At 32.5% G+C, this 16,087-nt stretch overlaps 2 protein-coding genes and 1 pseudogene across 4 annotated transcripts; all 3 read left to right on the top strand.

The window, feature by feature from the left end:
* The first annotated feature begins 7,738 nt into the window (after positions 1-7,738).
* On the top strand, positions 7,739-10,438 carry LOC104790686 (NAC domain-containing protein 60). 3 transcript variants are annotated; one of them, XM_010516466.3, is made up of 4 exons: positions 7,739-8,119; positions 9,142-9,395; positions 9,513-9,743; positions 9,858-10,438. In XM_010516466.3, the coding sequence occupies exons 1-4, from the start codon at positions 7,870-7,872 to the stop codon at positions 10,194-10,196; spliced, it is 1,074 nt and encodes a 357-aa protein (XP_010514768.2). In that variant the 5' UTR covers positions 7,739-7,869; the 3' UTR covers positions 10,197-10,438. The 3 variants fall into 3 exon arrangements, with proteins under 3 accessions (XP_010514768.2, XP_087310044.1, XP_087310043.1); XM_087453918.1 differs by lacking the exon at positions 7,739-8,119 and adding an exon at positions 8,823-8,952; XM_087453917.1 differs by lacking the exon at positions 7,739-8,119 and adding an exon at positions 8,888-9,017.
* Positions 10,439-10,908: 470 nt separating this feature from the next.
* Positions 10,909-13,107, top strand: LOC104790685 (uncharacterized). Its single transcript, XM_010516465.3, has 3 exons — positions 10,909-11,273; positions 11,533-11,713; positions 12,760-13,107. Exons 2-3 carry the CDS (start codon positions 11,558-11,560, stop codon positions 12,928-12,930), a joined length of 327 nt encoding a protein of 108 aa, XP_010514767.1. The 5' UTR covers positions 10,909-11,273; positions 11,533-11,557; the 3' UTR covers positions 12,931-13,107.
* A 2,194-nt stretch (positions 13,108-15,301) lies between these two features.
* Positions 15,302-15,829, top strand: LOC104698823 (uncharacterized; annotated as a pseudogene).
* The last annotated feature ends 258 nt before the right edge of the window (positions 15,830-16,087 follow it).

Genomic DNA, 16,087 nt, shown 5'->3' with positions numbered 1-16,087 from the left:
TGTGGCATGGGGTCCTAGAACATTCTCTTTGAGCCTTCAATGTTGTATGCTTTCGTGTGTGGTTTGACTTGATTCTACCTTTTGTTCTTAGTAGTGCAGTGGTTCGAGGTGTTGGAGTTGTTGGTCATGAATGTGGGTGTGGTCAGGGTTTGGCAGATTCTCGAGGCCAGTGAGAGTGTGGCCAGAGTTCCACAAAGAGGCACGTCAAAGGGTCATAAGCGTATTAGGAGAGACCTGAGGGGTTAGGTAGTGTGAGTGTCGGAAGTGCTGATAACCTAATTGTGGGGTTGCAGTAGGTGGAGCCCAGTATCGATATGATCGCTTGGTGGACTTGTTGATGTTGCTGTTAGAGCGGTTCCCAAAGGCGGTACCAGTGCAGGCTCAAGTTGTGCCGCCTATGGTGGGAGTGCAGCCGCGGGCTGCGAATGTTGAGGAGCTGCCAACCTACCTCAAGATGATGGAGCTATTGTAGAGGATCAATATGGGGTTTATATCGTAAGATACCGATACTGGAGAGTGGATGAGTGGTGGATGCAAATGGAACAGATTTCTGCGTTTGGTTGGGTGTTCTAGTCAGATGCTGGAAAATTGTTGCAGTTCAGTTTTTGGAGGTTGATGCACATCTCTATTGAAGCGGTGTTGCAGCTAGGGGAAGTACAGGAAGCTTAAGCCTAGAAGGTTTTTGAGACAAAGGAAAATGGTTTTTGTGTGTATGAGGGACTAAGTTGTGGAAGGCAAGCAGGCCCATGTGTGAGTTTATGAGAAGCCTTTGGGCGTGTAAATACAATCGTTGCGGCGTTTGTGGTTGGAGTTCATTGTAGATGGACTATGTTGCTGGTGTAGATACCTTATTGGTTGGCGAGCTTAAGTCCCACGTCTGATTTTGGAGCAACTCATTGCTTCATTACCCTGGAGTACGGCAAGAGCGCCAATATATGAGGAGACTATGTTTTGGTTTGGAGCCGTTAAGGTTACGAGAGGCAAGTTACTAACGGTTCTTGGATGGGTGAGAGCTGTGGATATTCATATTGCAAGGGAGTTGATGCTAACATATTTGATTATCAGTCTCGTGGAGTTGTATGTTATCATTCTTGGTATGAATTGGTGGGATCGGTATAAAGTGTATCCTTATTATCATTGGGGTAGAGTGGCATTCAAGGGGCCACAAGGGAATTTGGTATTCCATGTAGTGAGACCGACTTCAGGGAGTCTCGTGATCTCGTTCATGCTGGCTGGGAAGATGATCGAGAAGATTTGTGAGGCCTATTTGGTTACTATTCTTATGTAGGAGTTGGTGGGACAGTCTTCGATTGGAGGTATTCAGGTTGTTCAGGAGTTCAAGGATGTGTTTCAGTCATTGCAGGAGTTACTACCATCTCGGTCTGATCCTTTCACGATTGAGTTTGAACTAAGAACAACGTTGTTATCTTCGCCTGATCCTCTCATACTTAATTCCAATGGCGACAAACTCACCTGAAGGGAGCTGGAGCTCTCTAGAATTCTTCAACGACCTGCTCACATCAAACAAAATATGTACCTTGACGTAGCCCTTGCTCTGCGATTTTAAGGGGTCAAAAGCCACATGAGTAACTCGACCAATGTGTGCCGCAATCTCCTTGATGGTGTCCGCCGTATTATAGTTCACCAGTATGTTTCTTAAGCAGATTCATATTGGTAACACCTTCAAATAATCCGCTGGTGGCTTCTCCACCCATCGCTCCACAGTGACACTCCAGTCATTGAATGTCCAAGCTCTCGTGTCAAATACCATAGAGAGATCTGTTTCGGAATCAAAAATGAATTGAAACCTATCATTAGGTAGAGCAATACTCCTTGTATGATTGTAAACACGCCACAGACGTGGCATTTCATGAATCAAACTTGACAACTTTTGATTTTCTGGGCAGAGCAGCTTCCCTGTGATGATGCGTTCATTCCTTACACACGAGCTAATTGAGGCAGGTTTTTGCAAGACAATCGGTGTATTGTCTTCTAATGATATTTCTTGCAAGGCTTTATCCAACGTGTATTCTATTCGTATCAATTCTCCGTCACAATCGATCAATCTTAGATTTTCAAAAGAAGAAATGAAGAACTAAGACTTGCAGCGTGTTGTAGATCGATGAACTAGGTTAAACTTGTATTTTGGTCTTCAAATATTTAGAAAATATTGCGATATAAACAGAAAAAATCTTATCAAATTTGGCAAAAACAAAGATTTTCACAGTATATTCCAACTTTTTCACCAGAGGTGAAACCCTCTAGATGAAAAAAGTATTCTAAACCTTTTCCACTATGTGCCTTTTAAAAACTTTTTTTTTTATTTTATCCAATAAAAATACCTTATTTTTGAATTATTGGTGGATGCGCGACTTAGCAAGCCGTTAACAGATGTTAGTCTTCTCCTCGGACAACTGAGAACAAACGTCAGTCCTTCTCTTCCACCATGGAAATGAGAAATTCCTTTAAATACCACTAAAAAGGTTTTTTTCCAAAAATACCACATTTTAGTTTTTTTTTTCCAAAAATACCACAACAGTTTTTTTTTCCAAAATTACCACAAACACAAAAAATTGATTTTTAAGGATGTAGAATTTTTTTTTTAGGTTTGGATTGACACATTTAGTTTTCGGGTATATTTTTTAGTGGTAGAATTTAGTATTTAGAATTTAAGAATTAGTTTTTGGAAAAAAAACTAAATTGTGGTATTTTTGAAATAAAAACCTATTTCAGTGGTATTTATGACAATTGCCCTTATTAAATATTTCCACCAAACCACATCAATGTATACAGTATATATTAAATATGTTGGGTTAAACCTTAACAATGTTAAATGATTATGTAATGTATTTTAATGGCTAACTAGGAGATATCCCGTGCTTAAAGCACGGGTCAACATTTTTAAAAAAAATTCTAATATCATAATAAAAATTATTGTTATTTTTTTTTAAATTTATTTTGTTTGAGATAATATTTATTTTTAATTTTTCTTTAAATCTATTAGTCTTTTTGAATACTAATTATTTTAGAATCTTACAGTATTTTATTTTTGACGTATATTACAGTTTTATATTGTTTGTTTGTTTTATTTGCATCATTATTTTGTAAAATATAAAGTCAAAATTTTAATATTATAATTGTGATCAAATAAAAATTATTAATTTATCATCTATATAAATTTAGTTTGGGAATTTTGCATCCACACACACTTTCTCCAAAAATATTAACACTCACACCCACTTTCTACTACTCATATACTTTTCTCAAGTTTAATTACATATTACCCCTCACTCCTTCTAACCTCTTCTATTTTCTCTCTCTCTATCTCTCTCTATCTCTCTCTTTTTCACAATTATTCAACCAAATAATACATTTTCTTCTTCTTTGTTTTGCTTTTGCTCATCCATTGAAAGATAAAAGCTTATTTATGTTTCTCTCTCTCTCTCACATTCCTTTTTTAAAGTTTTCAAAAACCATTCCAACAATAGTGGAAATCTAAAAAAGGTGAAATCTTTAGATCTTTTTCCTTATCACTTTAGATTATATGAAATTCGATCTGGGTTTTCTTGGCTTTATTGTGATTTTGTGATTTTACTGATTAATTGTGGTCTTGTGAACTTTTTAATTGAATTTGTTTTAGTTCGATCAAAGAAAAAGTTTGAGTTTTGTTGTGTGAGTGTTATTCATTACTTATATTGTATCCACAAATATTTATCCATTTGGATAAGTTTGACAAATAATGTATCCACAAATATTGTATCCACAAATAGTTATCCATGTGGACAAATATTGTATCCACAAATTGCACTATAACCCCATATGTTTCCATATGGACACGTTGTCATAGTCACCTGAATTGATGTGTATTACTTCTATTATGTATGAATAAACACAAGTAACTATCTATTAACAATACTGTAATTGACTATCCACTTATCATTGAACAAATGTTCAACGGCAAATGGATACTTTATAATCTAAAGTTCATCAAAAATATAGCAATATATATCTTAAAATGTAGAAAATATATAATCATAACATATTGTATATAAATAAATAGATAATTTGTTTTATGATAACCATTTAAAGTGTTAATAACAAAAAAGAGAAAAATAAAGAAAATAAGGAGAGAAAGAGAAGAGTGGCAAAATTGTCCAACTAACAATGACACCTAAGCAGCAAACTTAAGAAAGTATAGCAAGTTTGTAAAGTGGGTGTGGGTGCAACAAGTTAAACCCAAAGTGGGTGTGGGTGCAATAAACCCATTTAGTTTTACCAACCCGCCAATGTGGAAATTAAAACACACATTTTTAATAGACTAGATGAGGACTAGCCCGATGTGCGGGTTTATAGTTTTATAAATTAAATGAAATTTAACAGAAATATATTAAAAAAATTATATGTTATTTATAAATTTATTTTTGTTATAATACACTGATTTATATCTATTTACAAATCTTTTATGTATGTTACTATTAAAAGTGTATTTTTTACACCTAAATATACTCTATGTTACAAATATATTCTTTATCACCATCAAGAAATTGTCTATATAAACACATTAAGCCATTTATTTTACTTTTACTTCTGCATAGTTTTTTAATTACTAAAATTGTTGGCTCAAAAAATATTTTGAATTAAAAATGTATTACATAATATACTAATCAATGATGTATCATCACAATAATGTATGACCACCATGGAGAAAACCTCGGTTCTGCCTTCATCTCTTATGGAGAGAACCTTGCGTCCAACCTCCTCCACCATGAAGAGAACATGGGCTCCGCCTTCCTCCCTTGGGGAGATAACCTTGTGTCCAACCTCCTCCACCTTCCTCCTTTGAGGAGATAATCTTGTGTCCAACCTTCTTCACCATAGAGAGAACCTCGGCTTTGCCCTCATCTTATGTGAAGAAAATATTTTCACGTCCTTTTGCTATCTCCAAATGGCTTGCTCCGACAACCAATGAAAGTAAAACCTTTTTCTAACGTCACAAAATATTTTGATAGTAACTAATGTTAAATTTCCCAATGCATTTGTGATAGTAACTATGCCAAAGTGAAAGTAAAATTGTTGGCTTAAAGTGTTTATATATTACATAATATACTAATCAATGATGTATCATCACAACAATGTATGACGGACATGGAAAAAACCTCGGTTCCGCCCTCATCCCTTATGGAGAGAACCTTGCGTCCAACCTCCTACACCTTCCTCCCTTGGATAGATAACCATGTGTCCAACCTTTTCCACCATAGAGAGAATATCGGCTCTGCCCTCCTCTTGTGTGGAGAGAATATGTTCACATCTTTTTGCTATCTCAAAATGGCTTACTCTGACAACCAATGAAAGTAAAAACCTTTTTTCTAACGTTACAAAATCTTTTGATAGTAACTAATGTTAAATTTCCCAATGTATTCGTGGAAGTGTCTAGCAACACCATGACGTAGCCTCTGTCTCTGTAACGCCTCAACCGCCACCTTGCTTAGTAAGTTCATGTCCAATCTCAGTCTATGGACCTACCTTCCTAAGTGGGCCCTACATTTATTCCCAGTTCGTGGACCCACTCATATTCGAAGGCCGGTTTGTTACGTCTAGGAGGCTTTAAAAACTTGTCTACCGACATTACAAATCAACAAATAGTATATTTCTGTGTTTTGTCATCACTCGCACAGTTCCGACAATCACTTCTAGGAAGGTCACCCATCATGAAGTTCTCTCAGGACCCTTGACCAAATAAATAAGTGCATTTTGGTGAGGTATATGTCAAATCAATTCTTTTAAATCTTTCTGCAAACCAGGGTGTCAGAGTCTTTGAGCTCCTATGGATCTATCAACAACAATTTATCTTTTTCCAATCTATCTATATATGTTTGTTGTACGCTTGTGTTTGATTAACCTATTTTATCCATTCATTAGGTTGATGAGCGTCTACTCGTTATATCTACCTTTGGGATTGAATGAGTAATGGTAACAATTATGTTTCAAAAAAAAGAAGGGTTTACGACCAACCAATTAAAGTTGAGAAATTAGAAGAAAATTAATTTGACATAATTAAAGAAACAATAGAAACTTATAAGCATGATAATATATGAATCCCAAATAATTCAAAGATAAAAATATAAATTAAATAAAACAACCTAAAAATACTACAATAATTTTTAAAATACAGTATTAGGAAAAGAAGATGCATATATTAATCTTTTTTGGGGTCAACATATTAATCTTACCTATTCCCAATTGAAAAATGAGAAAGTAGGAGAAAATTTTGGTTTAAAAAAAAGAAGAAAAATTTACCTTTCCATTTAAAAAAATTCTCAATTAAACAAAGTTGAAAGCAGTGCTTTTGAATAAATTATTTAAATATGCGACAATCTATGTTTATATGGAAGTGAATATATAAAATTTAGAATTAATAATTAACTGTATATTGTCCTTAATCCCTTTTTCTATATTTTTAGTAGAATTAATAACTTAAAATTAAAAATAACTAAATTATATTATAATTTCTTATTTTGTGAAATATATATATATATATATAATCTCCTTATAATCTTAAAATAAAATTTGTATTTTTAAATTATAAATTCTGTAGTTTTTGATAATTATCTTTTTATATTATTAATATTTTTTAAAACAAACATATTTTATTTTTGTTGTAATCAAATTCTTTATATTAAATATTAACTTTTACACATGTCAAAATCTGAGATTGATAACTTGACATATGTTAAAATCTTGTTAATGAATAGTTTTCAAAACCCAACTTTATATAATAAGATTGAGTAAGATATCTTCGTTTAAAAAAATTCAAATCACAACATATGCAAAAAAAGTCTGCATTTTATTAATCATAAGTATTATATGAAAATTCCAAAAAAATGTAAAAAAAAAAATAAAGATGATAGGAGAATCATAATTTGAAATCTTAACAAAATCTTCGAAATTTAGTTATTAAAAATAATTTTATTGTGTACTTGCATATAAAATATTATTTTTTGAAATTCTGATTGGTTTATATTTTAAAAAAAATATTTAGTAATTCTGATTGGTTTATATTTTTTTTAAAAATATTTAGTAATTCTGATTGGTTTATAATTAAAAATATTTTTTAATTAATTATCTTTATTTAATTAATTAACTAAGCTTAACTAAGTTTTCCTAATGGTAATTGAATGTAATTTTTTACACATTTTAAGGTTAGTTTCATATTTGTACTTCCCAATTAATATAATAGGATACGTCTCGCGAGTTCAAATTTACCAACAATTCGAAGATGATGATATTATCTAAACTATTGTTAAGTTTTAAGTTTGGTAAAAGGTATCACAATTTATGACTGTTATGTTTATGATCTAAACTATTAATACAAAAAAAAATATTTACTGCAAATATATTTATATATATATTTAATTTCAAATTTTATAAAAGATATTTCCACATTATAAATATAGGAATTATCAATCGTGTTTTTCTTTTTTCAAAATAACTACAGCCAAAAACTTACAATTTTAACCGGTTCATCCACAAAACAAATTCTACACCAACAAAAACTGCAATGTAAATAACAGAGTTACCATAAAAATTCCCAGAGTAAAATTCTACAGCTATAAGTCTACCACAATCACACCGTAGTAACTTTAGTAAGTAGTAGTAACCTATTAATAAATTTAAATTTGAGCAAGAGTGGTGACGTGGCAGTCATACGTAAATATTTCAGTAACAGAGCAACACCTGTGGAAAAAAAGAGAAAAACTGAAACGCAGGTGTGTAAGTCTATGTGAGTGAGCAAAGCACTCGATCGTCGCCTTCACGAGTCTTGTTCCCATTCCCGAGACATTTTTCTTTCTTTTTTTTTTTCATCTCTTTATGACTCCTCAGTTTCTCAGAAGCCAAAGGGAAAAGAGTTTTGATCTCTTTCTTCCCTTATCATTTTCTTATATGGCAGCTGCACCGGTTGAGCCGGCGGTGGCGACGATGTTCCCTGGCTTCAAATTCTCGCCGACGGACATCGAGCTTATATCTTATTACCTGAAGAGGAAGATGGATGGTTTGGAGAGGTCTGTTGAAATTATACCTGAGGTTGAGATTTACAACTTCGAACCTTGGGATTTACCTGGTTCGTTTTCTTTACCCTTCTTCTTACAAAGTTAATCTTCTTGTTCTGTAATTTTGTTTTCCTCAAGTTCGGTATACTAGGAATAATTAGGTTATATATATTCTTGTCGGAAGAAAAAAAAAACAAAGAGTGGACCTTACTATTTTCGGATCATGGGAATTTCGTTATAAAATACGACCACTAGCCTAGGTTTGCTTAAAAGGGGATCTCGGGTTACAAATTTAATATAAATTGTAGAATTTTTCATGTGAATATTCATTGAATCTCGAGTTCCATGTGAACTTGTCAACTTTTGAAGTTTAGCCGTTTAGGTAACATGTTTGATAAGTTTCATCCTCTTTAATAGTACTTTTTTCTTGGGAATGTTGTATTATATTGTAGAAGTTTCCTGGACTGTGAAGGTTGCTTACTATACCCATGTGTCTATGTCCATATATTCGGTTGAATCTCTAGTCATGTGGTTAGTTTCTACAAGTTTTGTGGAAATCATTGTATCAGAGCAGAAGTTAAAGAGTTAAGGATGTAATTTTTTATAAATATGAACTTCTTTCTCCTCTTGAAATTGAGGTTACATTGTTTGGTACAATATTTGATTTTTAGGAGACTGATTTGTTGAAACACCAACTAAGGAAAACGTTGGATTGGTTTGAAGATGTGATAGCTTGGCTTGTGTTGGTAGCTTGTTTAAGTATAATATTATAATATTAGTTAAATGCATCTAAGAATGAAAATACCTTTGTGTTTCAACGTATGCTTGATGTCTGCCCCTGATTTGCTCCTACTTGTAGTTATCTCTTTTGTGGGTTGAACCGCTACGAACTGCTCTTTCATTTGTAAGTATTGACATGGAATGAAATTTTATATTTGCATAAACAAGTTCAGGCCTATGAAAATTGAGGTACTTTGTTGGCTTTGTTCAACGAAATCTTCATGTTCATTGTCGGAGAAAAGTTTATGTTTCATCGTCCTTTTATTTTCTCTTCTTGAAAATATAACAAGATTTTCGAAATGTTTTTTCGCAGACAAGTCCATTGTAAAATCTGACAGCGAATGGTTCTTCTTCTGTGCTCGTGGTAAGAAGTATCCCCACGGTTCACAGAACAGAAGAGCAACCAAGATGGGATATTGGAAAGCCACAGGAAAAGAACGTAATGTGAAGTCAGGTTCTGAGGTGATTGGAACTAAGAGAACGCTTGTATTCCACATTGGTCGTGCGCCAAAAGACGGAAGGACCGAATGGATTATGCATGAGTACTGCATGATTGGAGTATCACTGGTAAACTATTTTCTGATTCTTGATGTTTTTCTTGGCCACATAATAGTAAATTGTAACACAAGGTGTTACAAAAATACGATATTGTAATGGTTATTGAATATCTCAAGTGTTATATAGGATGCTCTGGTTATTTGCCGACTTAGGAAGAATACCGAATTTCAAGGAGCAAAAATTCAAAAGTCCCCACAGCCAAGTTTATTACCTGACAAGCACGTAGACACGAATAACGCTATTTCAGAAAGTATATCTGGTTGGGAAAATATGGTTGACTTTTACTTATCAAGTGAGTCAGGGCAGGAACTACTCAGTGAAATAGCAGAATCTTCACAATCTTCACAAAATCCACAGGTTGGTCCTCTTTTATTAAGTTCTTTATGTATATTATCAGTTAACATTTTTTTTTTACGAGTATGTTGCGAGTTGTACATGATCTGATTCCCATGAATTTATCCATATTTTAAGGTTCCTAGTGAAGAAGATTTCTATGCGGATATACTGAGGGATGAAATAGTAAAGCTAGATGATCCGGCGGTCTCCGGTAATACACTTATCAATGTACCAAGGCTTCAAACAGAGTCCAACACCACAAGAGTACTGCCTTTACCCAACATGGTAGACCAACAAATGCAATCATTGCTACAGAAACTGCCATTACAAAATGACACTGGAGAAGAAAACAACATATCCATGTCAAATTGCTTTATCGGTATATACTCGATTAAGTCTATAAACCGAGCGCGGTGGGACGTCGTTGTTTGGGCGCTTGTTATGATAGCCGTGTTGGTGTTTTATCTAGTGTGAATGTGTGATGCCATAAAAGACTTTTTCTAGGCAGTTTGCATGGTTATGTCTTAATGTTGAGAGAGATCTTGTAACTGTTAGGCTTAGTTTACGTTATCATTCGCTCCATTATATATTAAGAATTGTATTGTAGTGTCTATGTGTGCCAAGAATATGATTCTATGAATATGAGGCTCTCGAGAGATATGTAATTCTGTTTCAGGCAGATTTTATATTTTTATAAATTCATTTTCTACCCACAATAGCAATGGTATAGCAATTATAGTGTCTCATTTTACTTGTAAATCTAACGTGATCTTGTGCTTTATGTATGAACATGTCTCTTTCCACTAGTCCAAAACAACATCTTCTTTAGGTATTTTCACTTCTACTTCTAGCATACATTTGATCACTTGGTGAATCTGATTGTTCCATTCCTCTAAAACCAACACAACTATGAACTATCCTTATCTTCTTCGTTTGTGGCATTATCTTCTTCTTAAGTAACCTCGACATATATATTTTGTCTGCCATAAAATTTAATAGTTTTCCCAATCATAACAAGATGAAAACGTGGGCTCTAAAGAATTCTTTTATTGATTAAAGTGGATTCCTACAAATTTCAAATTGACATAAGCACTTCAGATTCCCCTTTGGTTTGTCACGTTTTGTGACATGATCCTTTTGTTCTCAAACATCATTTTATAATTCACCTTTTCTTTGCTAATTCACTAAGTATTGCTTCAATGGAATATATCATACTTGTAAATTTAATAAGATATAGAGAATCAGGGGTGTTATGTTACAATTCTCAAACTATAGCTAAATTACTAATAAGATAAAAGACATAGGATCAATTTTGGCAAAAAAAACAAAGAAATTGTAGGAGTCACCTGAAACATTTAGTCCTCTTCTTTGCGCATTCAGGGAACCTCAGCTCCTTTTACATTTCTCTACTAACACAAAACTTATTTGGTGTTTTCTAATTACAAATTCGATCTTGGAAGATCTCGTATCCAACATTCGTGACCCTAACGGAGGAGGTGGTCAGGTCGATCGATCATGAAGTTTGGCTATTCCTCTGGTCAAATTCGATTTGTAAGTTCTAAGATCATCTTAATCGCTTCATTGGGTCTTCGTTTTTCTCGTTGCTGAGGAAATGGGTAGATTAAAAGTTGAATCTTTTTTGATCTTAGAGGTTGATGATGCGTTATTGCTTGACTTTAGTAATATAGGTGGAGATGATGATTTGATTAGTAAGTTACAAATCGAATTTGATGTGTGTTTTTAAGTTGGTAAGCTTGTAAAATAGTGTAAAAGGATTGATTATGAATTTGGCTAATTTCTTGGGTGGCAGGTGTTTTAAAGCATCTGATATAGCAATGTCGAAGCCAATCTTGCTCGTGTTTCTGCTAGTTATACTTATAGTCACCTCTCAGTTTGAATGGAGACAACCACTTGTTGAGTTAGATACAGCCACCAGCTTGTCTCAGAAACAGCAGCAAATTTCAGATAGGAAAGAAGCTATTAAAGAGAAGGTACAGGTTTTTTTCTAACTCTTTCATGTGTTTCTTTGTGTGTTTCCCTTTAGAAGACAGAGTATTTCTAATTGTTTGTAAGAGACCTGTAATAGCCTAGATGTTGTAAACATCAGAAGAGGTGTGTGTGTGTGTGTGTGTAGTGGCTACCTTAGTCCTTAGTGTTCTGATAATTAAGCTTCACTTTCTTCTGTGCTTTGCTTGGTGTGATACTTAAGATTCTTATTCTTGCATTTGGTAAATCAGTTTTTAAGCTTTGGTTTGTTGTCTTAGAAAATATCTTCATTACCATGGGATCTGTTGATTTTGAATTGTCTTTATTCTTTGCATTGATTACTTTAAATGGGACTTTCTGCAATTCTAAATGTCTTCTTGGATTGTATTCTGTGTCGGGATGTCTGGAAATCTCCAATAAGAATTTTTAAAAGTGTGTTGAACTGTTTGCTTGGATTGCTAAATGGGGTTTCTCTCTAATGGCATAAGATAATTGATAGAGGTGGAATACTTATAAGACTTGCTTTATGTCTCTGATTGATCTTACATCGGAGTACTGTACCATAAGGATTCAGTTGGATTGATAGTCATTGAGTAAACCTCAGGTTTCCGCTTAATCCTGACCTCAATGTATTATATTTGTAGTCTACACCTTCCCTTACTAATCTATTTTGAGGCAATCTTTTATCTCTGTGGATCAGGATGAGTAGCAATGCTAGGATCACACGTTTCATATAGACTACTACAATGAAACTTGTAATAGCTGCAAATCCAAGAGTTTAAATGAAGTCAGGTAGAACGATTAGGTAGTTTGTAGCTTTCTGGGCTCAACATGATATGAGTTCCGAGCTTGTGCGTTTTTCATCTTTATGCTCGTAGGATGGTTCTCATTTAGGTATTTTTAGTCACCATCTTCGAAAAGCTGATATTCTAAAGGATCCAAAAGGCTGCCCTTACTTTAGTGTCTTTCTGTATCAGAGCTTGGCTATTATTAATCTGTTGTTCTCAGAAGGAACGTCAAATCTAACCGCAATGTTCACCGTTTTTTGCAGATCATCATATCACAAGAGAGACATATACAGAGGCTAAATGAGCTTGTGAGGAGTCTTCAGTTGCAGTTGCTGCGATGCAAGGGAGAGAATGAGACCCAAAATGCCACCAAAAGCTATCATCTAAACAAACAATTCATCGAGGTCGAAAGGAAACAAATCCTGGAAGGCTAAACCCCCGTTACGGAAAACATTTCTAAATAACTGAATCGGTATGTAAAAGTTGTGAAAGAAACCACTCTTAAATTTTGTGTTGACATGTTGTATTGTAGTGTATCTGACCCGTATCAGTGTTAAGAACCAACAAGAGATCTTTGTTGAATCTTATCGAATGGTTTGTTTACAAGCTAAGAATCAGAGTTTCAGGCTCTGTAATGTAATGATAACCAGCTCACGCAGGAGTAAGCACCAAACACCAATTCAATTTGGATAACCCTCTCTCACAAACCCAGTCTCTCCTACTATGCTTGAAACGTCTTCACTCGATCACAGCCTCTCCTCTCTTGCCAGCTCAGCATCTCTATATGCCACATTCACTTCCACACTCAAAAGATCATGCTCGAATTTGGAATGTATTGCCTAGGAGGACTAACAACTTGTGTTGTAGAGTCAACACTCAACACTTGTGTTGCCACATTTGTTTTGATGATCGATCCATTCCAAACCCAAACTTTTAATTAATAAATTACTTAAGTTAGTGATAGTGACCTTTTCCCCTTAAAAGAAATATTCAAAGAATTTGAGATTTACGACACGATTTACATACGCAACACACTTGAAAGTTTGGACTCTTGTTATCCATCAACTTGAGACTTCCCCCTTTTGTAGTCCGTCCAATACTCCCAATTGACTTAAATAATAATATTTTTGGATTATGATATTCGTTATAATTGGATTAATATTTGTTTTTATCTAACTATTTTCTGTTTATCTAATACAAACATAGAAAACAAAAAAAAAGACTTGCGACTCTTAAAAACGTATTTTTATAAAGGCACACTACTGCACTTGTTTATAAAATTAGTTCAACCAAAATGACTTGCATCTATATCTATATATACATTTTTGGAGACATTTATAAAATAAATTCTGAAGTTCACACTTATTTACAAGCATGCCATTAATAATAAATATTTTTAATTTTAATTTATAAAATAAAATTTAAAACCAAGATTTTGTGCAGACCAAAATTCCTAAAATATCTCCTTAATCAATCAACTAGTAATTACAATATCTCATTAAATATTTGTTTTGTAAAATTCCTAAATATTTCCTAAAATATCTCTTTAATTCATTACAATATTTAATGCTAACAGTAATAATGTATGTGCAAATCCTAAATTAATCTTTACGTTAATACATATTTGTCCATTTTATCTGCAAAAAAAAGAAAAATAAAAAGAATTATCATATTTCATAACTTATTTCTGAATTATATGTAAACAATTCTAAAATTAAGATATTTTGAAGATAATGTATACTTGATTAGCAAGATTTTTAGTACTATATTTTTTTGCATTTTCTTATTTTGAAAAACGTGCTGTTGTTCTTAAGCTAGAAGAAAAATGGTGTTTGGATATCTAGCGGGATGGATTTAGATATTAATATAAATTAAAAAATAATTTATTAACTGTTAGTAAATCATCAGTTCATTGTTTTGTTAACACATCGACGTTTGAATATTAGGTATATCTAATTAAGTTTATTAAATTACGATTATGTAAAATAAACAAACAGTACTACGGTATACCACATGTTATATTCTGAATTTAACAATTTAAACCGGTAAACCTAAATTTTTAAACGGATAAACCTATATAATATATAAATATAAAGGGGATTTCTATTTAAAATTTACAAAACATTAGTCATATATATAGTTAATCTATCAAAAAAAATTACATTTTTATTTTACTTTTAAAAATATAGTCCCGCGGTGTACCGCGGGTTAAAACCTAGTGGTTTACAATATATTTAGTTATTCAGTTACATATACATCTCTATAAAGAAAAATACATTGGTTTTGGTCTTTTGGATATGAATTATAATCTTCCCCCCCCCCCCCAAAAAAAAATGGAAATTCACTAAATCCAAGATATATTTTCCCTTTGTGTAAAAAGCAAGCATACATATTAAATAGAATAATTTTCTTTTCAGAAATATCATTTAATTTTTTTATTTTATAACATTTGAACCAATCATACAAAATAGTAATAATAAAATATTAAATACAATTAATTTTCTAAATAAAAACTTCCTAATAAACATACAGTAAAACCTCTATAAATTAATAATGTGGGGACTTTGAGATTTTATTAATTTATAGTGATATTAATTTATCCATAAATTAATAATTATTAATTTATCGTATAAATTAATAATTATTAATTTATAGAAATATTTTTGCAAAATACAATATTATTCACTACATTAACTTTTAAAATATTTCTAGATGTAAATTTGGAATTTTTTCCTTAAAATCATATACTTTTTTAGAATTTTTCTTTATATAAAATTTCTTATGCTTTGATATAACATATTCAATTATGTTAACATCAATGTTTTGCATGCTATCAATTTTGCGGTCTCTGCTTGGACAACTAATGTTCATGGAGGGACAATAGCAAATTGTTTTCGACATTGTAAAATTCGTTCAAGGGATGCCGTATCAAGGAATTTAGAAGAGGAATCAGTTTGTGAAGATGGTATGCAGGAACTTGAAGTGGTGATTAATAATCTTGGTTATCGAAATAAAATGGATGTCAATAGTCTACTCGACTATCCAGGTGAAAATGATGCATGCTCAGAAGTTCAGAGTTTAGAAGAGATTGTGGCTTCTGTCATTAATGTTGATGAAGAAGCTGAAGACGATAATGTGGAACCTTTGGAACCAGTTACACATAAGGAAGCAATTATTGCGTCTAGAACTCTTCACAACTTTTGGATGCAAATCGAGAAGACAACACCAGGAGATTTTGATGCAATAAGGAAAATCAGAGATGAACTCCAATGAGATTCCAACTTTAAGAAAAGACAAACAACACTAGATTCATATTTTACAAAATTGTCTTAGTATTTATGCCTATGATTTATGATTATTAATTTATGATATTATTGGGACCATATTTTATAAGGAGATTTCGAAAAAAATATTATCTTATTATCTTATCGAATATTGTTAATTTTTACATTAGTCTGACTTGGGACCAACAAAATTTATTAATTTATAGTGTTTATTAATTTATAGAGTATTAATTTATAGAGGTTTTAGTATAATATTCACTGTATAGCATCATTAGAAAAATGTATACTAATAAATAAATAAATAAAT

This window comes from Camelina sativa, chromosome 6, assembly GCF_030686135.1.
Source record: "Camelina sativa cultivar CO46 ecotype springtype chromosome 6, ASM3068613v1".
Lineage (NCBI taxonomy): Eukaryota > Viridiplantae > Streptophyta > Magnoliopsida > Brassicales > Brassicaceae > Camelina > Camelina sativa.
Note: the sequence above shows the minus strand (reverse complement) of the source record. Positions and strands in the feature narration are given on the sequence as shown.